Source organism: Desmodus rotundus, chromosome 1 (assembly GCF_022682495.2).
Source record: "Desmodus rotundus isolate HL8 chromosome 1, HLdesRot8A.1, whole genome shotgun sequence".
Classification (NCBI taxonomy): Eukaryota; Metazoa; Chordata; class Mammalia; order Chiroptera; family Phyllostomidae; genus Desmodus; species Desmodus rotundus.
This window is the reverse complement of record NC_071387.1, coordinates 202,717,352-202,738,097: the sequence shown is the minus strand read 5'-3', so window position 1 is coordinate 202,738,097 and position 20,746 is coordinate 202,717,352. Positions and strand designations below refer to the sequence as shown.

The 20,746-nt window shown below is 44.6% G+C and overlaps 1 protein-coding gene across 3 annotated transcripts in view; it reads left to right on the top strand.

Annotated features, from left to right (window-relative positions):
* The window catches only part of FYB1 (FYN binding protein 1), a 144,287-nt gene that overhangs the window by 55,318 nt on the left and 68,223 nt on the right, over positions 1-20,746 (top strand). For all 3 annotated transcript variants that reach the window (XM_024578526.3, XM_024578525.3, XM_053914467.2), the window contains exon 2: positions 4,689-5,850. In XM_024578526.3, the coding sequence (XP_024434294.3) occupies positions 4,689-5,850 (1,162 nt within the window). The remainder of the gene's footprint in view (positions 1-4,688; positions 5,851-20,746) is intronic.

The window sequence follows — 20,746 nt, the reverse complement described above, 5'->3', positions numbered from 1 at the left end:
AAGAAAAGCTAGTGGTTTTTATTGTAAAAAGTACATTCCTGAGAATCATCAGTGCTGCATTGATTAGCCCAAGATTGGTCCAGGAGAGTTATCAGTCAGATGTCAGTGAGTCTGGGTGAGGGATGCCAGGTGGTCTGGTCACACCTGTTGGTCTGGATAATAGATGCCAGTGGCCTCGATACCTAAGTCTTTCAGGGCGTGATCAGATGGTTATTTGGAGGTCTGATGTATGTCCAAATATACATCCAGACCTTGTCATGGTCCTGGCAAGTTCAAAAACTAGTTCCCATGCTAGTTAGAACAAGCATATAGTCTTTCCTCATGCCTCAACCTTCATAATACTAATAATTTTAGCGGCTTGGGTAAAGTGACTTCATTTTATGTATTCCCTATCTTCACCCTTTTCTCAGGAGAAATACCAGTACCAGATCATGAAATATGTCTTCTTAAGAATAAATAGAAGCTCAATCTTAGAATCATTAAAAGTTAAAAAGGTCCTATAAACTGATGTCAAGTGTCAACTACAGGGGACCTGGATGGACGGTACATGAGAACTCTCTGTATTACCTTTGCAATTTTTCCATAAATCTAAAACTTCTCGAAAAAATAAAGACATAAAGTCTTTTTTAAAAGATTCTGCAAATAATATGCATTGATAAAGATCAATTGGCAAGGGAAATAAGCAGAATTAACAGAGAAAATGTAATGACTGGAATTGTACAGGCATTAAGCTATCAAAATAGTTCTGATAAGCTGCAATGGCGTGTACCAGCTGATTATCCGTTCTGGAAAAAGGCAAGGTGCAAAACTGGGGTCTCCATTGGCACAAAAAGTGGGGACAGGCAGGCCGTGTGCATGCGTGAGTGTGCATATTTATATGTATTTGTATATGCTTAGCTTAGATGTATACATAAGAAACTGATGAAATAGTTGCCTCTAGTGAGGAACTGGGTGAGTTTACCACTTAATTTACTGTTTACAGCAGGTCCATTCTGAGAGTAAAAGGGAGCATTGTTACTATCCCACGACAACAAGCATAAGCTTGCGGTGTGCTGGTAAATCGGGACGTATAATCTCCCTAGAACCGGGGCACCAGCGCTTGGAGGTTCAGGCGTGGAGCAGGCTTACTTTCCACTCTATTACACAATGACACATTGCTCCCGCACTGTCTTTTATTTTATTTTTTAAGTAAAATGAGCCCTAGGAAATGGAATGGATATTCAACCTATGATAAAGTCAGAATGAGAGAATGTCAAAGAAAATTGATCATTTTTGACTTTCTGTTATCATCATTAAGGAGGAAACATGGTTATTGTTGTTAAGATTAAGGGAAAATCGGGGTGTTAAAAATTCATCTAATACACTTCCAGACAATGATAACAACCAAACAGCCTCTAAAGCTAAGCGGTCAGTGTAAGTGATTAAATAGTTGAGTTCGGGCTGTTGATTCGCCAGATATATCAGTCAGCTCAGGCAGTGTTACCGCTTCTTCAGCATCTTCCACAGCAACTTACTCTTTCCTAACCTATCCTTCAACACCCAGTGAAAAGTTTCAGAGTGTGCTTAAACTAAACTCAAACATAGTGACTATTATGTCATCGAGTGGTGTGCTTGTTTCAGCCACATTGATTTAAAACGAGGGCATGACATTAACAATTGTAACTTCACAAGTTGGTCACCTGGAGAAAATGTTATTATGACTAGTGAATTAGAGAAAACAACTATGGCAGACATGCAACTGTCGATCTCAGAACTTTATACACATTAACCCATTTAATCCTTTTTTGAAAAACAAAACCCTGTGGGAAATAGGCACTGTTATTATTTGCATTTTATCAATGAAGAAAACTGAGTCCTGGAGGGGTAGATCACATGGCTAGTAAAGGGCAAAGTCAAGGTTTGAACCCAAGTCCATGATCCCGGAACCAAGACCCTGCCCTGCCTCCTGGGTCGAGCGTGACATCTAAGAGGCAAGTTCCAGTTCCAAATCAACCACATCCATATTTTCTCCATTAAAACCAGGACGTGGAGTGTGACAATGGGTCAGACTGTTTCCTGGGATTTCCCCCACAAAATTCAAGCTGAGAGATCGCTGTAACTAGTAGGATGCCACTGAAATCCTTTGGTTTCTGTTCCTCACCAACATGGTGGAAGAGGAGGACTAGACGATCTCTATGGCTTGACTTGCCCCATAAAAACAGGAAACCCTCCTCTGTACCAGGCGCTGTGTACTGTACTTTAGGAATATTAATTTGTTTATGATTCCTAACAGCCCTACGGCATGGCATTAGTATTCCCGTGATAGAGGGGAACAGTCCAAGGCCCAGAGAGTTTATGTGCCTTGCCCTAGATTACATAGCCAGCAAGATTCAAACCCAGGCGGTCTGGCTCCTGAGTCTGTGTTATTAACCTCTCCACTAGGCAGCCTCTTGTTATAAAGTGTGGAATAAATTCTAGACCTACAATATGAAGGGCAAAACATAGAGTAAGTCTAGAAATAAAAGAATTCTTCCCCAGAGACAGACTGTCCTCCAGGTGGGGAGCGATTTTTGTACGGTTTCTTCTTTATGCTGTTTGGAGTTCCCTGTGGCTGTGCTCCCCCTGGGGGCCCAGAGCAGAACCCATCTTCTCCTGTCCCCCAACCCCCACTCCCACTCCCAACACCCAAACTCTCCCTGGTCCACTGTCCTCTGCCCTGAGGCCTTCGGGGGTTGACTAAGGATTTGAGGAAATCACAGGGATTACAAAACATGGTCAAGGGAGGCAAGGTAGCAAACAAGATATTTGCAGCAACTCAGATACAGGGTTGGAAACAAAGGAGCAAAATCCAAGCTGGAAAATGTTTCTCTCCTCCGGTTTTCATCTCCTGCCTGGGTGCCTTACCCTCAACCCGCAAGTACCCACGCACTGCAGTTCGCTGTGGAGACAAACTCCTGCTGAGGAACCTCTTCTCCTTAAAATCGCTGTTCACAGTGTTCAGCCCAGTGCCAACCTTTACTCCCCAAATAGACATTAAAACCTTGGCCTTGGTCCCAGCACTGTGGGGAGACGAAGAGGGAGGAGACAGTTTCTGGGTTTTGGAAACTTGGACAGCCCCGAGTCTGCCTCCCTGTGCTCACGGTTCCTGGCTGCGAGTCCTTGAATTCTCTTCTTAACATTCCTCTGAATAACACTTTCCATCTGCTGAGCCCATGTGGGGGGCCAGGCAGACACTCTACAAATTCCATCTCTAATGCGCATGACGATTCTGGCAGGCCTGTGTTATTGTGCCCATTTTGCAGATGATATAACTGAGGCCCAACTAATCAACTGGGATTCCAGCCCAGTTCTCATGATCTTCCCATGGCCTCACAGTTTTCAGCTCACTGTTCTTTCCTGGAAAGTGGAGTTAGATGGTGCCATCCTCCCGAATCACGAGGTGCGCCACACATTAAATGGTGGTGCTTACTGTTAGGAAGGAAGTCTCACAGGGGCCTGGAGAGGGACTGCAGTGGCACATGAGTCGAGAGGACAGAGCAAATCTTCCCAGCCGGACAGGATCTGGTTTTGTGGTATTCGAGCTGGGCGCTGAGAGAGAATGTGAGCTCGGGTATGTGGCAATGAGCAGGGGGGTGGGAAGTAAGAAAACGTTTCTATGTCAGTTTTAAAACATAAAAATAGAAATGGTGATGACCAGATGTGTAACTTCAATTATTTTTTAAAGCTTCAGATTTTCAAATGTCCTAAAAAGAGTTAGAATATTCTGGAAGACCTTGCTTATGAGAGACAGACCAAACACAGCATGAATTCTACCAGATTAAAAGGGATTATTCCCACAGAGGAGGGTGACCGGCCACTCTCTTTACTAAGCAATACCCTAATTCTAGACAAGGAGGACAGACACTGAGGAGCAGGACTTCAGAGGAGTGACAAATGTCATTACCGAAGAGACAAGACTGGAGAAAGAAGAGGTGTAGATAATGAGACTTCCCAGCCAGTTTCTGCATCCTTGTCCCCTCCCCCGAGGGCCCTAGACCATCCCCCCAGGCAGGACCCACCCTGGAAGGGCACACACTCTGCCTGCTAGCCTGGCTCCAGGTGTATCGCTGTACACAGGTAAGTAGAAAACCTCTGTGTTACTCGCACATACAATGAGTGGCTCTTTCTGTCACATCTCTTTGTTAGCAAACAGGCAGACCTGCAGTGCGGATGGGCAAAGAGAACTCTGGCAAACCACAGAGATGTTAAACATGGCCACGCAGCACGGGGTATGCAACCTAAGAGCTTACTTTCATTTTTGAAAGGCAGTTTCTATTTAAGAGGCTCAACTGTAAAATATGGAAGAAGTCACTTGTTAGAAACATCCATATTTTTTCAAGTAAAACACAATGGACATCTACCAAGTGAAGAGTTACTTCAACGAGATAGCCAGAGAAACAGTGACAGGAAAGGGGAACAGTAAGTGGTGAAAAACAACAATGAGCATGTCAGTCCAGGGCCACTCCAAAACCGTGCGCACCATAGCCCTCCCCCTTCAAGAAGCGCTCACAACTTATTTTGCCATAGAGGAAGGTAAATGTTACAATATCTCGCTACCCAATCAGCAGCACTGCGGGCCTCAAACCAGGAAACCCTTTAAAGTGGAGTGTTTTAAACTGTGCAAGTGCTGCTTCTGGTTCTCAGCTAGTTTTTGTTCCCTATACTTGTAGGATGGGAAAGCAGATGTGAAGTCTCTGATGGCGAAGTTTAACACACTGGGCAACCCCACACAGGAGGTCAACAGCCGGCCCTTCAAAGTCGCGGGGCAAAATTCACCTTCAGGAGTACAAGCGAAAAAGAACTTATTCGACAACCCAGGAAATGCCAGCCCTCCGATGGGACCCAGCAACGTTCCAAAGTTTGGATCACCGAAGCCTCCTTTGGCGGTGAAACCTTCTTCTGAGGACAAACCTGATGTGGAGCCCAAGCCCCCCTTTCTAAAGCCCACAGGAGCCGGCCCAAGATTTGGATCACCCTCAACGGCAGCCTCAGCCAGCAGGGACCCAGAGGTGAAGGCGGGATTTCCCAGACCTCTAGGCCCCAAGCCCACCAGCCTGCCCCGAGAAGATTCCAAAACTGCCTTTCCCCGGCCTCCTGGGAATAAGCCTGCACTTCCCAGTGCAAACCAAGACCATGACTTAAAGCCACCAGGTCTGAAGCCCAAGTTTAATACTCCAGGCCAGGAAAATGAACAGAAGCAAGCATTCCCAAAGCTGTCTGGGATTCAAGGCAAGTTTGTGTCAGCCTCCCAAGACCATGATGCCAAGCCCCTCTTCCCCAAACCCGTCTTTGGCCAGAAGCCATCCCTGAGTGTGGATGATGCCCATGAAGCTGAGAGCCCTGCTAAGAATGCAGCCCTACAGAGAGGAGCCTTGGCCCCCCTGGGAGTCAAGTCAAAAATGGGCCCTTTAAAACCAGCAAAGGAAGACTCAGAAAATAAAGACCATGGAGGTGAGACATCAAGTTCACCTTTTCCTGGAGTAGTTCTGAAACCTGCTGCCAGCAGAGGAGGCCCAGGCCTCCCTAAAAGTGGTGAAGAAAGAAGAGAGGACAGGCGGGTAGATGCTGCCAAGACCATATTCCTGAGCAAAATGAATCAAGAAGAGCCGGCCTCTGGGGCCCCACCTGCCAAGTTCCCAAAGACACCATCTAAAGTGGCAGTGGCAGGGCCCTGGGGCCAAAGTCAGGAAAAGGAAAAGGGGGACAAGAATCCAGCCACCCCTAAGCAGAAGCCCCTGCCTCCCTTGTCTGTCCTGGGCCCACCACCCCCGAAACCCAGCCGGCCTCCGAATGTCAACCTGACGAAATTCTACAAAGCTGCTTCAGGAAACAGTGAGTTATCTTGTCTGTTGAACATGTTTTGCTCCACCGCAGAGGGTGTTTTAGCTCCTGGGGGGATGTCTGTCACCAGGAACGGTTCTATCAGTGTACACGGTGGCTTCTTTGGCATGATTTCCCCTTGGGGCGAGAGGTCTGAGAGGTAGGGCTGGTTTGGGGGGTGGAGGGAAATCATCCATTGGATTTGGTGTGTGGTTTGGCTTAAAGATAATCGTTTCATTTACTTCCTTAGTTTGGTTTCGTTTCTGTTGAATGAGATGGCGGTGGGTTATTTGTACTACCACTCAGGAGTTGCACAGAAACATGAGTGAAACACTAAGGCAGCGATTCTCAGGTGGGGCAATTTTGACAGCCAGGGGACATTTGGCAATGTCTGGAGGCACTTTTCATTGTCACAGCAGGAGGGTACCACTGGCATCCAGGGAGTAGAGGGCAGGGATGCTGCCATACACCCTACAGTGCGCGGGACAGCGCCTTGTGCCAAAGACGCACCCAGCCCTGAAGTCAATAGTAAGAGGTTCGAAACCCTCATCCCAGTGACTGTGAGTGCCCACACCATCACCACAGGTTTCCTAAGCCCGATATTCAACTAAGAGAGCAGCAGGGCTCTTGTGAATGACATTCTGTTTTCTGCTTTAGCTGTTTTCTACTTCTCAACATAAAGCTTTCTGAACTTCTCTGATTCCTAGAGTAGCACATAGCTAGGATAACAAGCAATACAAAAGGGCATATCTTCTTCTGGGTAAATGGATTTCTACCAGAGATGTTACCACAATACTGTGGCACACACCATCATCTGATGCTGAGGGACTTGGTAAAGATGTGTAACTCTGCATAGCGGTGAGGGAAACTCACATATTTTAGGCAAATAATGTGTAACTGTTGTTTATTGGGGCAGGGGGGAGGCAGTTGGAGGCTTACAACTGACTATTCCACTATTGGACATATTTTTCTCCTTACAAAAGTGTGGTTCCATTAAAGCTGTTTCAGGCATAAAGGTTGTTTTTCTTTTCTGGTCCTGTAGAAGTATTTTGCAATATGGCATCTTACTGGCATCAGTATTTTTAAAGTTGATCAACAGATTCGTGATCAAATCTTCCATTAATCCATCATGCAGAAGAGTAGGTGTGGAATGACCCCGTGACCTTCTAGAAAGACTCGGGCTTGTTACACTGTGTCCTTCTCATCTGTCACCTTCTCATTTTAATACCGATCTATAACTCAGAAATGTTACCTTTGGGACACCTTCTAAATGGTCCCTTGTCTCTCCTTAGTTCTTCTGTACCTCAGATTGTAAAATGTTGCTACTCCAGCCTCCATTCTGTGGCCCCACTTCATGCCAAGGAAACTGTTGTGATGTCCAGCAGACATCCTTGGGAGCTTCCTTCTGCCTCCTCCACCTAGTTTCCACCCCGCTCCCAGGCTTGGGCATCAGGAACCAGTGATCGGGAGTCATGCCATTGAATGAGCTTTCACACACGCTCTTGGAGCCCTCTTGCTGGCTCTCCAGTCCTGTCAGAGTCAACATTGAGCTGATTTTCAGCACAATACTGCTGTGAGGGACCCGGGCACGATTGCTTAGTGGGAGAGTGGAGGCTTGCACTTCTCCTTCCCTTTGCAACCCCTCCCCGCCTCCTGACAGGCATCCCCATGCTCAGGTGGCCCATCACAGGGCCTAGATTCTAAGCCCTCTCGTCAGTGCACCCTGCTTCCAACTCTGACCCCTTGGTGTGTGTTGTGCTGCTGGATGGACCGCATCCCTCTTCATTCGTCTCTTCCACAGATCGGAACCCAGTCCTTCACAAGGGAAACTGAGCTCAGGTTGGTGTCAGGATAAAGCAATCTGTTTCATAAATTTACATCCTGAATAACTCCTCTTTAAAGCACTCACTTCCTTTTAATTGATTTTTTAAAGAGAGATCACATCTAGCTCCAAGAAGCAGCAGGTGTAAACAAGTGTAAAATTGGACACAGTGAAAGTCACCTGCAGTCCTTTTCTGCGATTTGCTGGGTCTCCCCAGCCTCTTCCCCCGACGAACAACCCCTCTTCTAACTTCCATGGCCCCCAGAATTTCCATATGTCCACACAAGGAAGCAGAAATACAGATTCTAATCTCCTCACTTTTTACTCGAGAAGTAGAATATTATGTGCAACACTGTGATCCTTGTTCCTTAAAAAAAAAACCCAAAACTGATAAATCCTGTATGCTTTTCCACATTTTAGTAAGGGGTAACTGATTATTCTTTAAGCTAATTTAGAATTCCATTTAGAAATGTTAAAAAATGCCAGAATTAGAAAGTGTACAGTGTTCAAAGTGACTAAAGCTTCATCTAATAATTGTGTAGGCTTTCAAAACTCTAAAGCTCTCTTCCTAGCCTTCCACCTGAGTCCTTCCCTCCAAGATTTGCATCCCACTCCTTAAGCCTCGTCCTCAGACCCGCCTTCCATCTCTATCATCTTTGTCCAATGCATTTGCCATTAAAAACGCCCATCGCGGACTGAGGACTGGTACAGAAATGATATATATTTGTTAGTTGCTCAGGTTTGTCCTCCCACCAAAGTCTCTGTAGTCAGAATTTAGAATTAATACTCTGTATAGTTCAACAATTATTTCCCTCACAAATTAGATACCCCTTGCCAATAGACTTGCATGCAAATGGAATGAGCTTCTATGCAAAATGAATGTTAGACACAGAGTCTGTGTTATAGATCTTTGCAGCTTACTTTCTTATAAACCAGAAGCTTGAATACAACACATTGCTTTTTGAATGTGGAGCTAGTGACCTTTTTTTCCAGAACCATTTAAGGTTATAAAAGGCAAAACTTTTTTAAAAAAATTCAAAATATCACAATGTTCTTTGAACTAACCTTTTCCCTGGTTCCTTCCGGTCCCCCGGCCACTTGTGAAAGGACTCCCTTCCAAGCACCATGGTGCTTGCCTTGCCAGCAAAGTCTAGGCTGCTGCAAACCCCTGACCTGATGACAGGTTTGTGCGTAGGAGTTAGTAAAACCTGCTGGGAAATATTCCATCCAGCTTTTTTATTTCTCCTAGTCTTGTTCTTAACACTGGCGAGAAACTACGGCTCATCTTTCCTGTGTTGGCTGTAAGAATGACCAGGTGAGCATCTTGACAACTGAAGGGCAAGGCCAAGGTCCTAGACAGCTTTAGCAATGAGCTAATAGTGTGACTGACCCCTCCTCACTGCTTATTTGTCACTTTAACTCATCCACCTACAACAGTTTGGAGCTGAAAGGCATTTGGCCTCTTTTCACTGGCCAGTGACTTGTTTCCAGGAGGGGGCAAGGTTTTCCTTCATGGATCTGGAAGCTACCGCCTTTCTTCTTCCCTGCATTTGCCTTTCACGTGCACTCTCTGAAAACTGCCTTATCGGATACTTACAGATCACATTTTAGCTCGGTGTGTTGCTCCCAGTCATGACAGGGGACAGGGACTCACTGCTCAACCACATTTAAGAAATGTAGGAACTGCCAGGCTGCTTCCAGAGTGGCTGCATTCCCACCAGCAGTGCACGAGCATTCCCTTTTCTCTCCAGCCTCTCCAGCCCTTGTTTCGGCTGATGCTAACAGGTGTGAGGTGGAATCTCAATGCAGTCTTGATTTGCATTTCCCTAATAGCTAGTGAAGTTGAGCATTTTTTCATATATCTGTTAGCCTTCGGATGTCTTCTGGGGAGAAGCGTCTGCCCAGGTCCTCTGCCCACTTTTTAAATGAACTGTTTGTTTGGTGTTGAGTTGTATGAGTTCTTTGTATATTTTGGATATTAACCCCTTGTCAGAGCTGTTGTTTGCAAATATCATCTCCCATTCGATTGGTTGCCTTTTTGTTTTATTGTCAGTTTCTTTTGCTGTGTAGAAGCTTTTTAGTTCCATTCATTTATTTTTGTCTTCCCTTGCCTTTGGGGACACGGTCATAAAGTGTTCTCTATGACCAATGTCACCCCAATACATTTGATTTAAAAAAAAAGAAATATAGGGCTGAGTGGATTCTTTACAGCGGGGTTTCTACAAGCATTGATATGTGAGTGTGCACTTGGGTCTAAGAGCAAGTTGCCTAAAAGGCAAGTACTTTCTCTGAAGCGCCACACAGACTGGCTATTTCAGAACACGGGGAAACCAGAGGCAAAGCTGTGGGTGCACAGCCCGGATGGGAAGTCACCTACGGCCTGGCTCTGCCTCCGATGGCAACAAGAACCTCCGGCGCTCTTTGCTCTCATTCTCCAGCGAAGGAGCGCACTGTGGCCAGCGGCCACCCTCACCTTTCGCTACGCCTGAGCCCAGTCTGTTTCACTCGCTCTCCTGGATTCCCGGGAGAGCAGTTTTTCATAAGCACTGTCGGTCTTCCCTCTATCCCAGGCTGAAACTTGTGAGGAAACACTGCTCATTTGGCAGCTTGCCTGGGCTTAGCTCTGTAGTAGAAAATGCCTTAGGAAGAGCCTGCCCACTCCTAATCACACAGTTCATGGTCAGATCTTAGGAGCTGCCTGTTCTTCGTCTTCCAGAGTTCTCTCTGCGGCTATGCTAAGATAAACTAGCTTCCTGGTCTAAAGCATATTGAAAGACCTGACCACCCTGAATCTTTCTCTTTGAAAATGATTGCTTTTCTGTCTGGATTCCTAAAGAAATCTCTGTCCTTAAGGTTTAAAACCAGCCAGTCATTCTGCCATCATTGTCGATAATTTATCATCATTCTAAACCCGTGTCGATCATTCTATCATCAATACTTTCTGAGCGGCAACATCCCTCAGCTCTCAGGGATCTTCAGATCCCCATGCATAGGGGTCACACCATATTGTTTTGTTTTTTAATCTGCCCGATGGACGACAAATGCATCTACTCACTAATCCATGGTGATAAGTTTATCTTCCCCTGGGAGCTGTGATTTCAGTCCTGGTACTGCCTTTCGTCCGTTCTTCTGTGGAGTGAAGGGCAGCTGTGCTGGTCTGGAGGGCAGTGCTTGCCGGAGTCTGGATCCCGTCCCATTGCCTGAGACCTCATGCAGTGCCCTGTTCTGTGCAGCAAGGCCAACCACGAGAGCTCAGCCCCCTCCTGCCTCTGCCATGACCCCATTCGTGGTATTTACAGCTTTCTTGTTATGGGTTGCTCCTCCACCAGGCTTCTCAGTCATCCCTGAGTTCACTTCTCCAAGCTGGAGCCTATCAGGGAGGATGCCCGAATTTTTCTAGAATCACTGTCTTCTCCCAGTATTGCTCCTGAACAAGCGGGAACAAGTGGGAAGCTTCACTCACCTCTGCAACACCAGAACCTTCTCTTTCCTCCCTTAGATACCACCTTCTGAAATTTATCCAATGAGGTTAGTTTCCTTTTCTCCTGTGGTGACCACTAGTGAACATGAGATGTGTTTATCTTGTCTTATTTTGTTTTCACGACTTGATTTGGGAACGGGAGGAGGAACATGCTAGAAGTCCCCTCCCTCATTATTTAATACCAACTAAGTGTTTTTAATACAGTCCAGGGGTTAACAATAGTTCTAAAAGGACCATGAATTCACCCCTCCACAAAGCGAACAGCAGGATTGAAGGAAGGAACTTCACATGAACTTGTTCCACATCCTCTGGGCCACTCCTGTTGGTCAAGGACTTGGACTTGGACGGCACTCCCTAACCCCCCTCTAAGTCTCCTGTTCTGAGGAATTGTCTGGATGTAATCAAGGTGGGGCGAGGGAGATATCCATCCCCACCTTAATGGGTGCATCACCTCTGGACTATTGCATTGTTTAATATATGTATTGATTTTAGAGAGGAAGGGAGGGAGAGGGAGACAGAGACAGAGAAGCATTGATTGGTTGTCTCATACGTGCCACGACAGGGAATGGAACTTGCAACTTTTGATGCACAAACCATGCTTCAATCAACAGAGCCACACCAGCCAGGGCAGCCTCTGACCTCTGCTAACCGGTACATTTCCTGACAGTAATCCTACTTTAAGTCTTTACCAGCCAATCACTTTATACTTAGGCTAGGAGAGGAAGAGAATACTGGATAGGAAAATGAGCCAAGAAAAAGAGAGGGCTAGTAGGGCTGACGTACGGAGAAAGCAAACTCTTTCCCTCCCAGCCCTTAGTCATTTTGCCGTTGAAAAGCCATCTCAGCATATTTAGGTTCCTAGTTCCTGGCTCAGAGTTCTACTTGGTCTTCAGCTTTTTTTCCCTAACTTCTCAGGTACCAGATAGTCTTTAAAATTAATTGTAGCACAACAATAATCCTCACATCATTTAATTTACAGGGAAATGTTTCCTTACAGAGATATTCACCCTGCGCATGATAAGGGCTATCATTTTTCTTAGTTATGGGAAGAGGAACTTCTGTAAACCCTAGTTTGCAGCAACATGCCATGATTTACCCTATTGGAATAAATCTCCCTGTGATCAACAGGCAGGAGTTGGTAGAATTTTGAGCCATTTACACAGGAAAATGCCCAATCAATTGGCATGACATCCACATTAGTAGCATTTGTGCTAGATCTGATAAGACATGGCCACTTGTAACATATTTTGTTTTACAATGGCTGAAGTACAAAGTGCATATGAGATTACGTAAATATACCATATTTGATCACAAGTATTCCCTTCTTAAAATAGGCATGCAACCCATAAAAGTGAAAGTATCCAAGTGCAATTGCAATTACGTGAGGACGGAAGGAGACTAAAAGGAAAGTCAGGTCTAAGAACCAAATATATACAAGCTCTTTCTACTTTACTTTCAATTGTGCTTACCCGTGTAAAAGTTTTCTTTCAAAAACTAGATAAGAAGAGTGGAGCAAATGTGTATGTTATAATTCAGTCTCCACACTCGGCAGGAGATGCTCCGCTTCATATAACCTGCCAAAATAATTTCTAAGCTGTGTCAAATGAAGTCCTTTTTAAAGGGCTGTATTCCCATAATATGCTTCTGCCAGTAAAGGTCCTTCTTTGGCTTGATGAAAACTATTTCTGAATATGGGTTCATAGGCTAAAAGCACCACTTTGGGCATATGGTTTTTTATTTTAAAAACACAATGAATTAATTTTTGTATAAGAATAACTCCAATTATTGGAAGAACAAAATTATGCCTCAGGAGCAGAAATCCAGCCATCTGTTTTTACAAAAATATCTGGAAATTTACAAAAACACACACACAGTGTGTGTGTATCCTTTCAGAGAAAGCACAATTATGATAGTTATGGCGTGTCTCTAAAGCCGAGAGAACCATCTAGATTACTGAAGTATTTGTTTTCCAGTATATGAAGAAGCAGGAAGAGAAAAAGAGTCCAGAAGTTGGAGAATTTAACTGCTATGTCAACCACTAGTAAATAGACAAGAAACATGCTCTCTTCCGTTTAAATTGCCACTAAAGAAAAAAGAATAGACTTTGTTCTGTCTGGCATAGCAAAGATAGAAAAAACATCTAGAATACCCAATAGCAATAGATACTATCAGGAAAAAGCAACCAAAGGTGAGACATCTGCTTATACAAAAAAAAATCTGAACAAAAAATCACATGAGGTTTTTCTTTCCCCAAGTAAGAAGTCGCAGGCTGAGTCAGCTGTTTGTGTTTATTCAACAGTCTGGGGCCCTAGGACTGGGCTACTGTACAGGGCAGGTTGGGCTGGTGGGGGGCTCCTGGCTGCCCACCCGTGGTTTCCAGGGCTGGCTGGGGGGCTGGAGGCAGGACCGTGGAGCGACGAGGGCACAGGGAAGGCTTCTCACCATGTAACACTGCTCTCTTTTCCTGATATTCTTACGATTCCCCAGACAATACGGTAGCTCATCATGTCTTCCAAAGCCATCCGTGTGGGGGTAGGATGAGCACAACTGGGCAGCTGAAATTCTGTCTTTAAAAAATGGCAAGGCAGGTATACATCACAGCTATGCAAAGTGTGCTTGAGTATTTGCTCCTGTTATTCTGGAACAAAAGTTGTTCAGGTATTATTAGGTGGAGAAAGAATCCTAGATTTTAAAAGCCCCCTTCAGTAAGTGGTTATTTTAAAATCCTACAGTATCTCCCATTTCTCTTCCAAATTGTCACCAGGTAGCTCAGTGGGTTGGAGCATCGTCCCAACACACCCAGGTTACGGGTTTCGTCCCCAGTCAGGGCATGTACAAGAATCCACCAGTGAGTGCATAAATAAGTGAAACCACAAACCTCTCTCTCTCTCTCAAATCAATAAATAAAAAAAACAAAGTTGAGGCACCCCATGCACATACCCCCAGTTACTGAGGGTCTAGACTGCATGTTCTCTAGGAGACCTGCTTCTCTCTCTTCTCCAGCATTTAGCTTCTTTCTTCACCTAGATTAGGTAAGAAAGCCACACACACACACAAAAATATAACTGTGACTTGCTCCTCAGCCATTTTCTCAAAAGCAGTTATATGTGGAAGGAGAATAAGGCCTGTCTGTAATATATATTTCAGTCATTCACATTACTATAAGTTACAGAAATTTTTCTAGCCCCAATATGAGCAGTTTAATGAGCAGGAAACCTCCCTATTTTGTGTGAAGAGGTTGTCTTTCATGTCTCCCACGCTCTGAGTTCTTATTCCTCAGGGGGAGCGATGAACCTTGCTCTGGCTGGGTGGCATGCAACCAAATGATGTTTCAAGACCTTCTGCTAGATCTCCACGGTCCAGCTGGGAACTTCTCCTTTCTCCACTCACTCTGAGTGGTTATATAATGGAACAACTGTTTGGGCAGACTGTTATAAGGTGAGGTAGCATCTTAGCCAGTTCAGGCAGCTGTTACACAAATACCATAGACTGAGCAGATTAGAAGCAACAGAAATTTATTTCTCACAGTTCTGGAAGTTGAGAAGTCCAAGATCAAGGCACCAACAGATTCACTGTCTGGTGAGAGCCACTTCATGGCTCAAAAATGACTGTCTGATCACTGTGCCCTCACATGGTAGAAGAGACAGGGAGCTCACTGGAGTCTCTTATACAAGGGCACTGACCCCATTCATGTGACCTCCACCCTCATGACCTAATCACCCCCTGAGGGCCCCACCTCTTAGCACCATCACCTTGAGGGGTAGGTTTCAAGATATGAATTTTGGGGGACCCACACCTTTGGTCGATAACAGATAGCCTATGACACCAGGCCTAGGAAATGACATTCCACCATTGCCCCGAGCATCTGTCTGCCTTTTAATTTCTTGATTTTGTCTTCATTTTCATCTTCTAATTTATGATTTTTAAAATCTTATTTTTTTCCATTCCTCCATACCATCACCACTAATCTCCTTTCTTCTGAGTCAGTGAAACCTGCTAGCAAAACCCACAAAAAGTGCTGAGGATTATGGAGGCCTGCGGAGCAAAGAGGGTGCTGAATTCTGAACTACTAGGAAACCGTGGTAAATCCCATGTGTCAACAAGACTTCAAGGTGGAAAAGCTAAGGCAGGAAATGGAAAATCAGCTAGTGTGGTCTTTAAAATCTGCATAAAGTGATTTTTGAACACCAGCCATGTCTTATGGAAAAATCTAATGGTCTCCACAGAAGATCAATGGATGACCAAGTGGCTTGGACGCTCAAGGTCACTTCTGACGCTCAGTTTGTGCTTCTTCTGACTTGGATGGGTTTGGGAATTGCCTCTCTGACTGTGGGCTATACTATAGTCACCCGAACAAGACTTGGTGCTTTTCCTTAGGTTTCACTGCAAGCCACTCACTGAAGGCATTTTCATGTGCACAAAAGACTTTACTGAGGGTGTAAGGAGGCAAGAGTTTGCATTGCATTGAAGCTAGAAACTTGAAATGGCATTATGGCCGCAACCCTTCTTCAAAAGCAGCTAGGTGTTTGCACCTCAGGCTCCCGTCCCCTCTCCTACTGCTCACCCTTTCCTTTCTTTTCCTCCTTTTTTGACTCCTCTTTCTCAATGGCAAATAAAAATAAGAACTTTTTTTTTCATTTTTTTAATTCAGAATAGTCCAGCTGCCTCTAACCCAAACTCTTAAACTCAGCTGTTTTCTTCCTTTTCATATAAGCAGACATTTCTTATTCAAAGATCTCTTCCCCACCTCTTCTGAGAGTAGAAGGAGTTAGTTGAAAGGTTTGGCCAGGTGGGAGGAAGTGGTTTTATTTTATATTGCTATCAATAGTCATCATATTACTAGAAACAAATTACTGATGAATAGAATGTATCCAGGAGGGTTTTGTCGATCCTGATAGAAGTTCAGGAACTGAATTGTTCCAAGTGGGTGTGATAATCAGATTGTTTTACCCTCTTATAAAAAAGAGAGTGCTGAAGAGCAGCTTTCTCCTAGGATTTGACAGCTTTCAGGTTCTTTCCTGAATTCAAATATTACAAGGGCTCCCATGCAAGCCACTGTCTCTTACATGTCTTTCTGATCCTTGTAACTCTAAATGGGTCTCTAAGGAGGAAGATGGCCAAAATGGACCGTCATTCTGACCGACAATGTGAACATCATAAATTCAGAAGGAGCAAGAGACCATCAAACTTGGGCCTTAATCTTTCAAAGGTTATTGAATTTTAAATTGCATAACAATGCCCCCAAAGTTTCTAGTTCGAGGAGCCTCGATGGAACCCAAGAATTGGAAAAGCTATCGCCATCACCAGGTGGTTCCAAGGCAGGTCATTCTTGAACCACGCTGAGAAATACCACAGACTAAGAGACCAATCACAGTTGTGCCGGGGGTAAAAGGGTCGATGGAAAGAGGTAGGGTTTCTAATCCATAGGTATTACTCTGAAAACAAAAGAAAAATACCATGAGACAGGATACTAGAAGTTAGTGATTATATCAAATATGGAAATGAGCGAGTGATCTGTTTAAGCAAACAGTAGTGTCCTATGGTGGATCTTAAAAATTTGCTTAGTTAGAGTAGATGCCAAAGTGCTATTCAAATGTCTAACATCTATCTGTGTGGCTGGGGCCAGAGTCCTGAAAGTCCTTTGCTATGTCAGGCTTAACCTTTTATTTGCTGGATCAGAAAGAGGTCCAGAGACCCCTAAGGAATGTCTGGAGCCCTTAGAGGGATGTAGCTAGTTCACTATTTTAACAGTTGGTGGTTAAGTTGTACATACTTCAACCATCAGCCTAGAACAGCAATTTTCACCCGGTGTGCCTCAAGAATTTTTTAAGCATGCAATACCTGACTATTTAGTCAGGAACACTGGCCTCTTTTCCCTTAGAATGTCAGATAAAAAAGTGAGAACAACTAACACCACAATAGCCATCTGGTGTGAATGAATCAAAGTTACACCTCTTTTTGTCAGATCAGCGAAGAATGTAGTTTTTGGTGTGCCGCAGAATTTAGTGATCAGCCTATGAGATGAAGCCCTGAGATGAAGGAGGCTGACAGTCGCCGAGTGCGGTGCTCCCCCCACTGAACATCTGCAATCACAGCCTCGCCACTCTCTCCTCCCTTTCCTTCTGCCCTTTTTCTGTTCTCCATTCCCTTTTATTTTGATGTCTTTTCTCCTTTCTTGCCTTGCTGTGGCCTTCAGGTTAGCTCAGCACAGAGTTTTTCACATGGCACACATAATTACTATTCATTAAATTAAAAAGCCACATTTCACACTAGGTGGTACTCAAGGCAAAGAAAAAAGCCTAAGTGCTAAGATAAATAGGCTTTGAAAACCTGAATCATTAAGTATCACTGTAAGAAGGGCTGCTGTATGACAGAGGCCAGAATGGCAATGGAGCCCAGCGTCCTGCCAGGGGTGACCACCTTTGTTCTCTTGGGAGGTCTCTGTGCTTGGTGCAGCCCCGCCCTCTCCCCACCGCTGAAACCAACAGGGAGGGCTACAGGACGAGCAGAGTTAAAGTACTGGGTGTGTTTGTGCTCAGAGTCTGACCTGCCCCAGCGCAACCGCACTGGCCTCGCGACCCCGCTATCCAGTAACTCTTCACTTGGTCACAACAATCGTCTTTTCCTTCAACACGTTTAGTATATTAAGTAGCTATTCTTCCAACAAGGCCTGTGTTCATGTAGTATGTACTAGAAATTAAGTCAACGCAAAAGAAAGTTAGGCCGTTGTCCTCAAATGAAGGGTGCATTTATTTTATGTGGTACCTTTTAGCTGGTCTTCAAAGGTACATGTGTTTGCAGAAAAGTGCTCTCAAGTTTTGATACGCTGCAAACAGATTCCTGCATTTGGAACCTACTGGTGAAAGGAGAGCGTGGATGTGGCCTTGACCAACAGGGAATTTGTTCAAGTTTGTCGCTGTATGTTTGTAACTTGGAAACTTTCGTTAATCTCACTGTGAAGGTGAGGAGAGCTTGCAGGAAACACTATCAACACGTAGCAATCTAGGAGAAGTGAGAGTACTGTGAAGACAGGAGCACTTTTTTTGGTCTTGAAAAATGCAAGAGTTTACACAATTGCTTTCCATCAGGAAGAGTTTGGAGCGGATGCCCTCTTGCTGGAGAGCCCTGGGGTCCAGGACAAGCTCCGTCACTTACTGTGGGACCACACTCCTTAGCCTCTCCAAGCCTCAGTTTTCTCACCTGTTACTATAACTCAACTCTTGGGTATTGTGAGGATCAAATACAAGTATAAAGAATATTTTTAAAGTTCCTGATATATCATAAAGATTTAAATCATTGACAGCAATTTAATTATATTTATGAAAAGATGATAATGCTCAAATAACAAGCCCCTGAAAAATAGACAAGTAATAGATGGAAACCATCAGCAGCTGCCCCGGGTATCAATCAACACTAGAAACAATGACATCCAGTTGTTGTTGCGTTGTCACACTTTATCTTATTTCAAAACAGCATAAAATATTTTCGTTATCACAGCATCAGCTTGGTCCTCTTTCAGATGCATTGCTCTTGCTGTACTACCGTTTCCTCAGGTGTGAGTTTTGCTCTTGTGTTGACCCCAGAGTCCAACTCTCTCGGTGTCGGTTTTTCTTGGATGTTAAGAGGTATCTAGGCACTTGTTGGTAGTGAAGATCCCCCTAAGTCCTCCTACCCTGCAACCCTTCCTGCCCCAGCGTTCTCCATGTCTGAGTGTGGGGTGCTCTCGGCGGGTGCCCACTCGTTGTAGCCCACTCTTGTGCGCTCTCCTAGGGCTTCTGTGAGCTCTTTCAGCTGAACCCTCCGCAGACCTATCTGTTAGAGGTTCCTCATGGTTCTGTTCCACTGTGGGTTTCCTTTCTTGTTTTTCAGTGTGTTTATGGGGGTTTTTTTGTGTGTTTTTTTTTTTGTCAAATATACTCTCCATATTTTATAGAGATTTGGGGTGAGCAGAGTTGCTGTAGAATGTTGTCAGCCTGCCATCTTGTCCAAGAACTTTTAATTACGTATCTAAGAGGAAAACATTAGTAGGAAAACATTTTTATTGTAAAACATCTATCAGAACAATACTTAATGGATTATCTTAAAAGAATCATCTAAGTCTGGGCTTACAACATGCAGAAAACAGTAAAATATTTAACCAGCCTCATGTATAGACAGGATTATATGCCAGAGTTTGCAAGTACTCTTAGGACAGGCCCTAACAGTCCAAATGCGGACAGCGTGCTTGTTTGCGTTTGTGACTACAGATACCTTGGAGACGACCCCTTTCCTTCCTGCACCAGAGTTTCAGAAATCCTAAAACGGGAAACAAATGCCAACAGGAAACATACGGACCTTTGAAGACAAACTTTGTCACCTGAGTTTTGCTTAGAGCCAGGCTGGCCTGCAGCCTGTTCTCTTTTTTCTAAGGAGACAATTCTGCCCTGAACAACTTTGAGAATAATGAAATTTTCCTGAAATGCCTAGAAAACTAATAACAACAGAGAGAAGGAAACAATGGCGTAAAAGTGTGTAGGACAGAGGTGCCAGCTGTCATGGGGAAAGTAGTGGCATGAAGAAAGCCTTCTCGTTTTCACTCCTCCGCGTGCCTCCAGGCACTTGATCTGCCCAATATGTGACATCACTGCGTGCCAAGTGCTCCGACCTTCAAAGCAGGTAACTTGTGGCTCCTTGTTTTCACCCTGAATTGGAGCCGTCATGCAAGGGGCCCGAGGGTGCTAAAATAAGCTCAGGTTTCCCATACTGTGCCTGCGGAGCACACAAACCCAGTTAACATGATGTATGTGGCCAGAGTCTCTTTGAAAGCCTTCCCTTTAATTAAAACTTTCACTAAACAAACACAGACCACAGGCCTAAATATAAGCATTTATTTTTATTGCTCAGAGCCATCTGCACGGTGTCTCTAGGAGCTTCCTCAAATTTTAATGAAGCCAAATGGCAATGGTATATAATATTTGACCACACACACTCAGACTCACTCACATGAACACTCTCACACAAACACTCACACACACACTCACACACACACACACACTGGCATGCACTCTCACACACACCAGTAGCATCTGTACACGCCCTGGCCCTCCATTCAGTACAGTATCATTTAATGAACAGTAAGAAGTAACAAGGTAAGTGAGGTTGCAGTGGAGAAAAAGGAGTAAAAGCAATGAAAGTTGGGACTAGGGTCATAGGCAGAAGCCAAACCTCATAGATCATGTTAAGGACTTGGAGCTTTTGCCTAAATGTGAGGGTGACCTGGCCGTGTTTTTGTATTGATTGATGTTTAGAGAGAGAGAGAGAGATTGAGAGAGAGAGCTGTTGTTCTACTTAGTTGTACATTCATTGGTTGATTCTTGTATGTGCCGTGGCCAGGGATCGAACCGCAATTTTAGCGTATCAGCACGATGTCCTAACCAACTTAATTACCCAGCCAGGGTCATGACCTGGTCATCTGTGATGTTTGGGAAGGACATTTTAGAAGCAGCTAAAGAAGTGATAAGAGCCTGGACAAGGAAGTGGCAGTGGAGATGGGAAGAGGGTGGACCCGACAGGTCCTTTGGTTAGAAAATTGGGTTAGCTACGTGGGAGGACCATGACTTTATTCT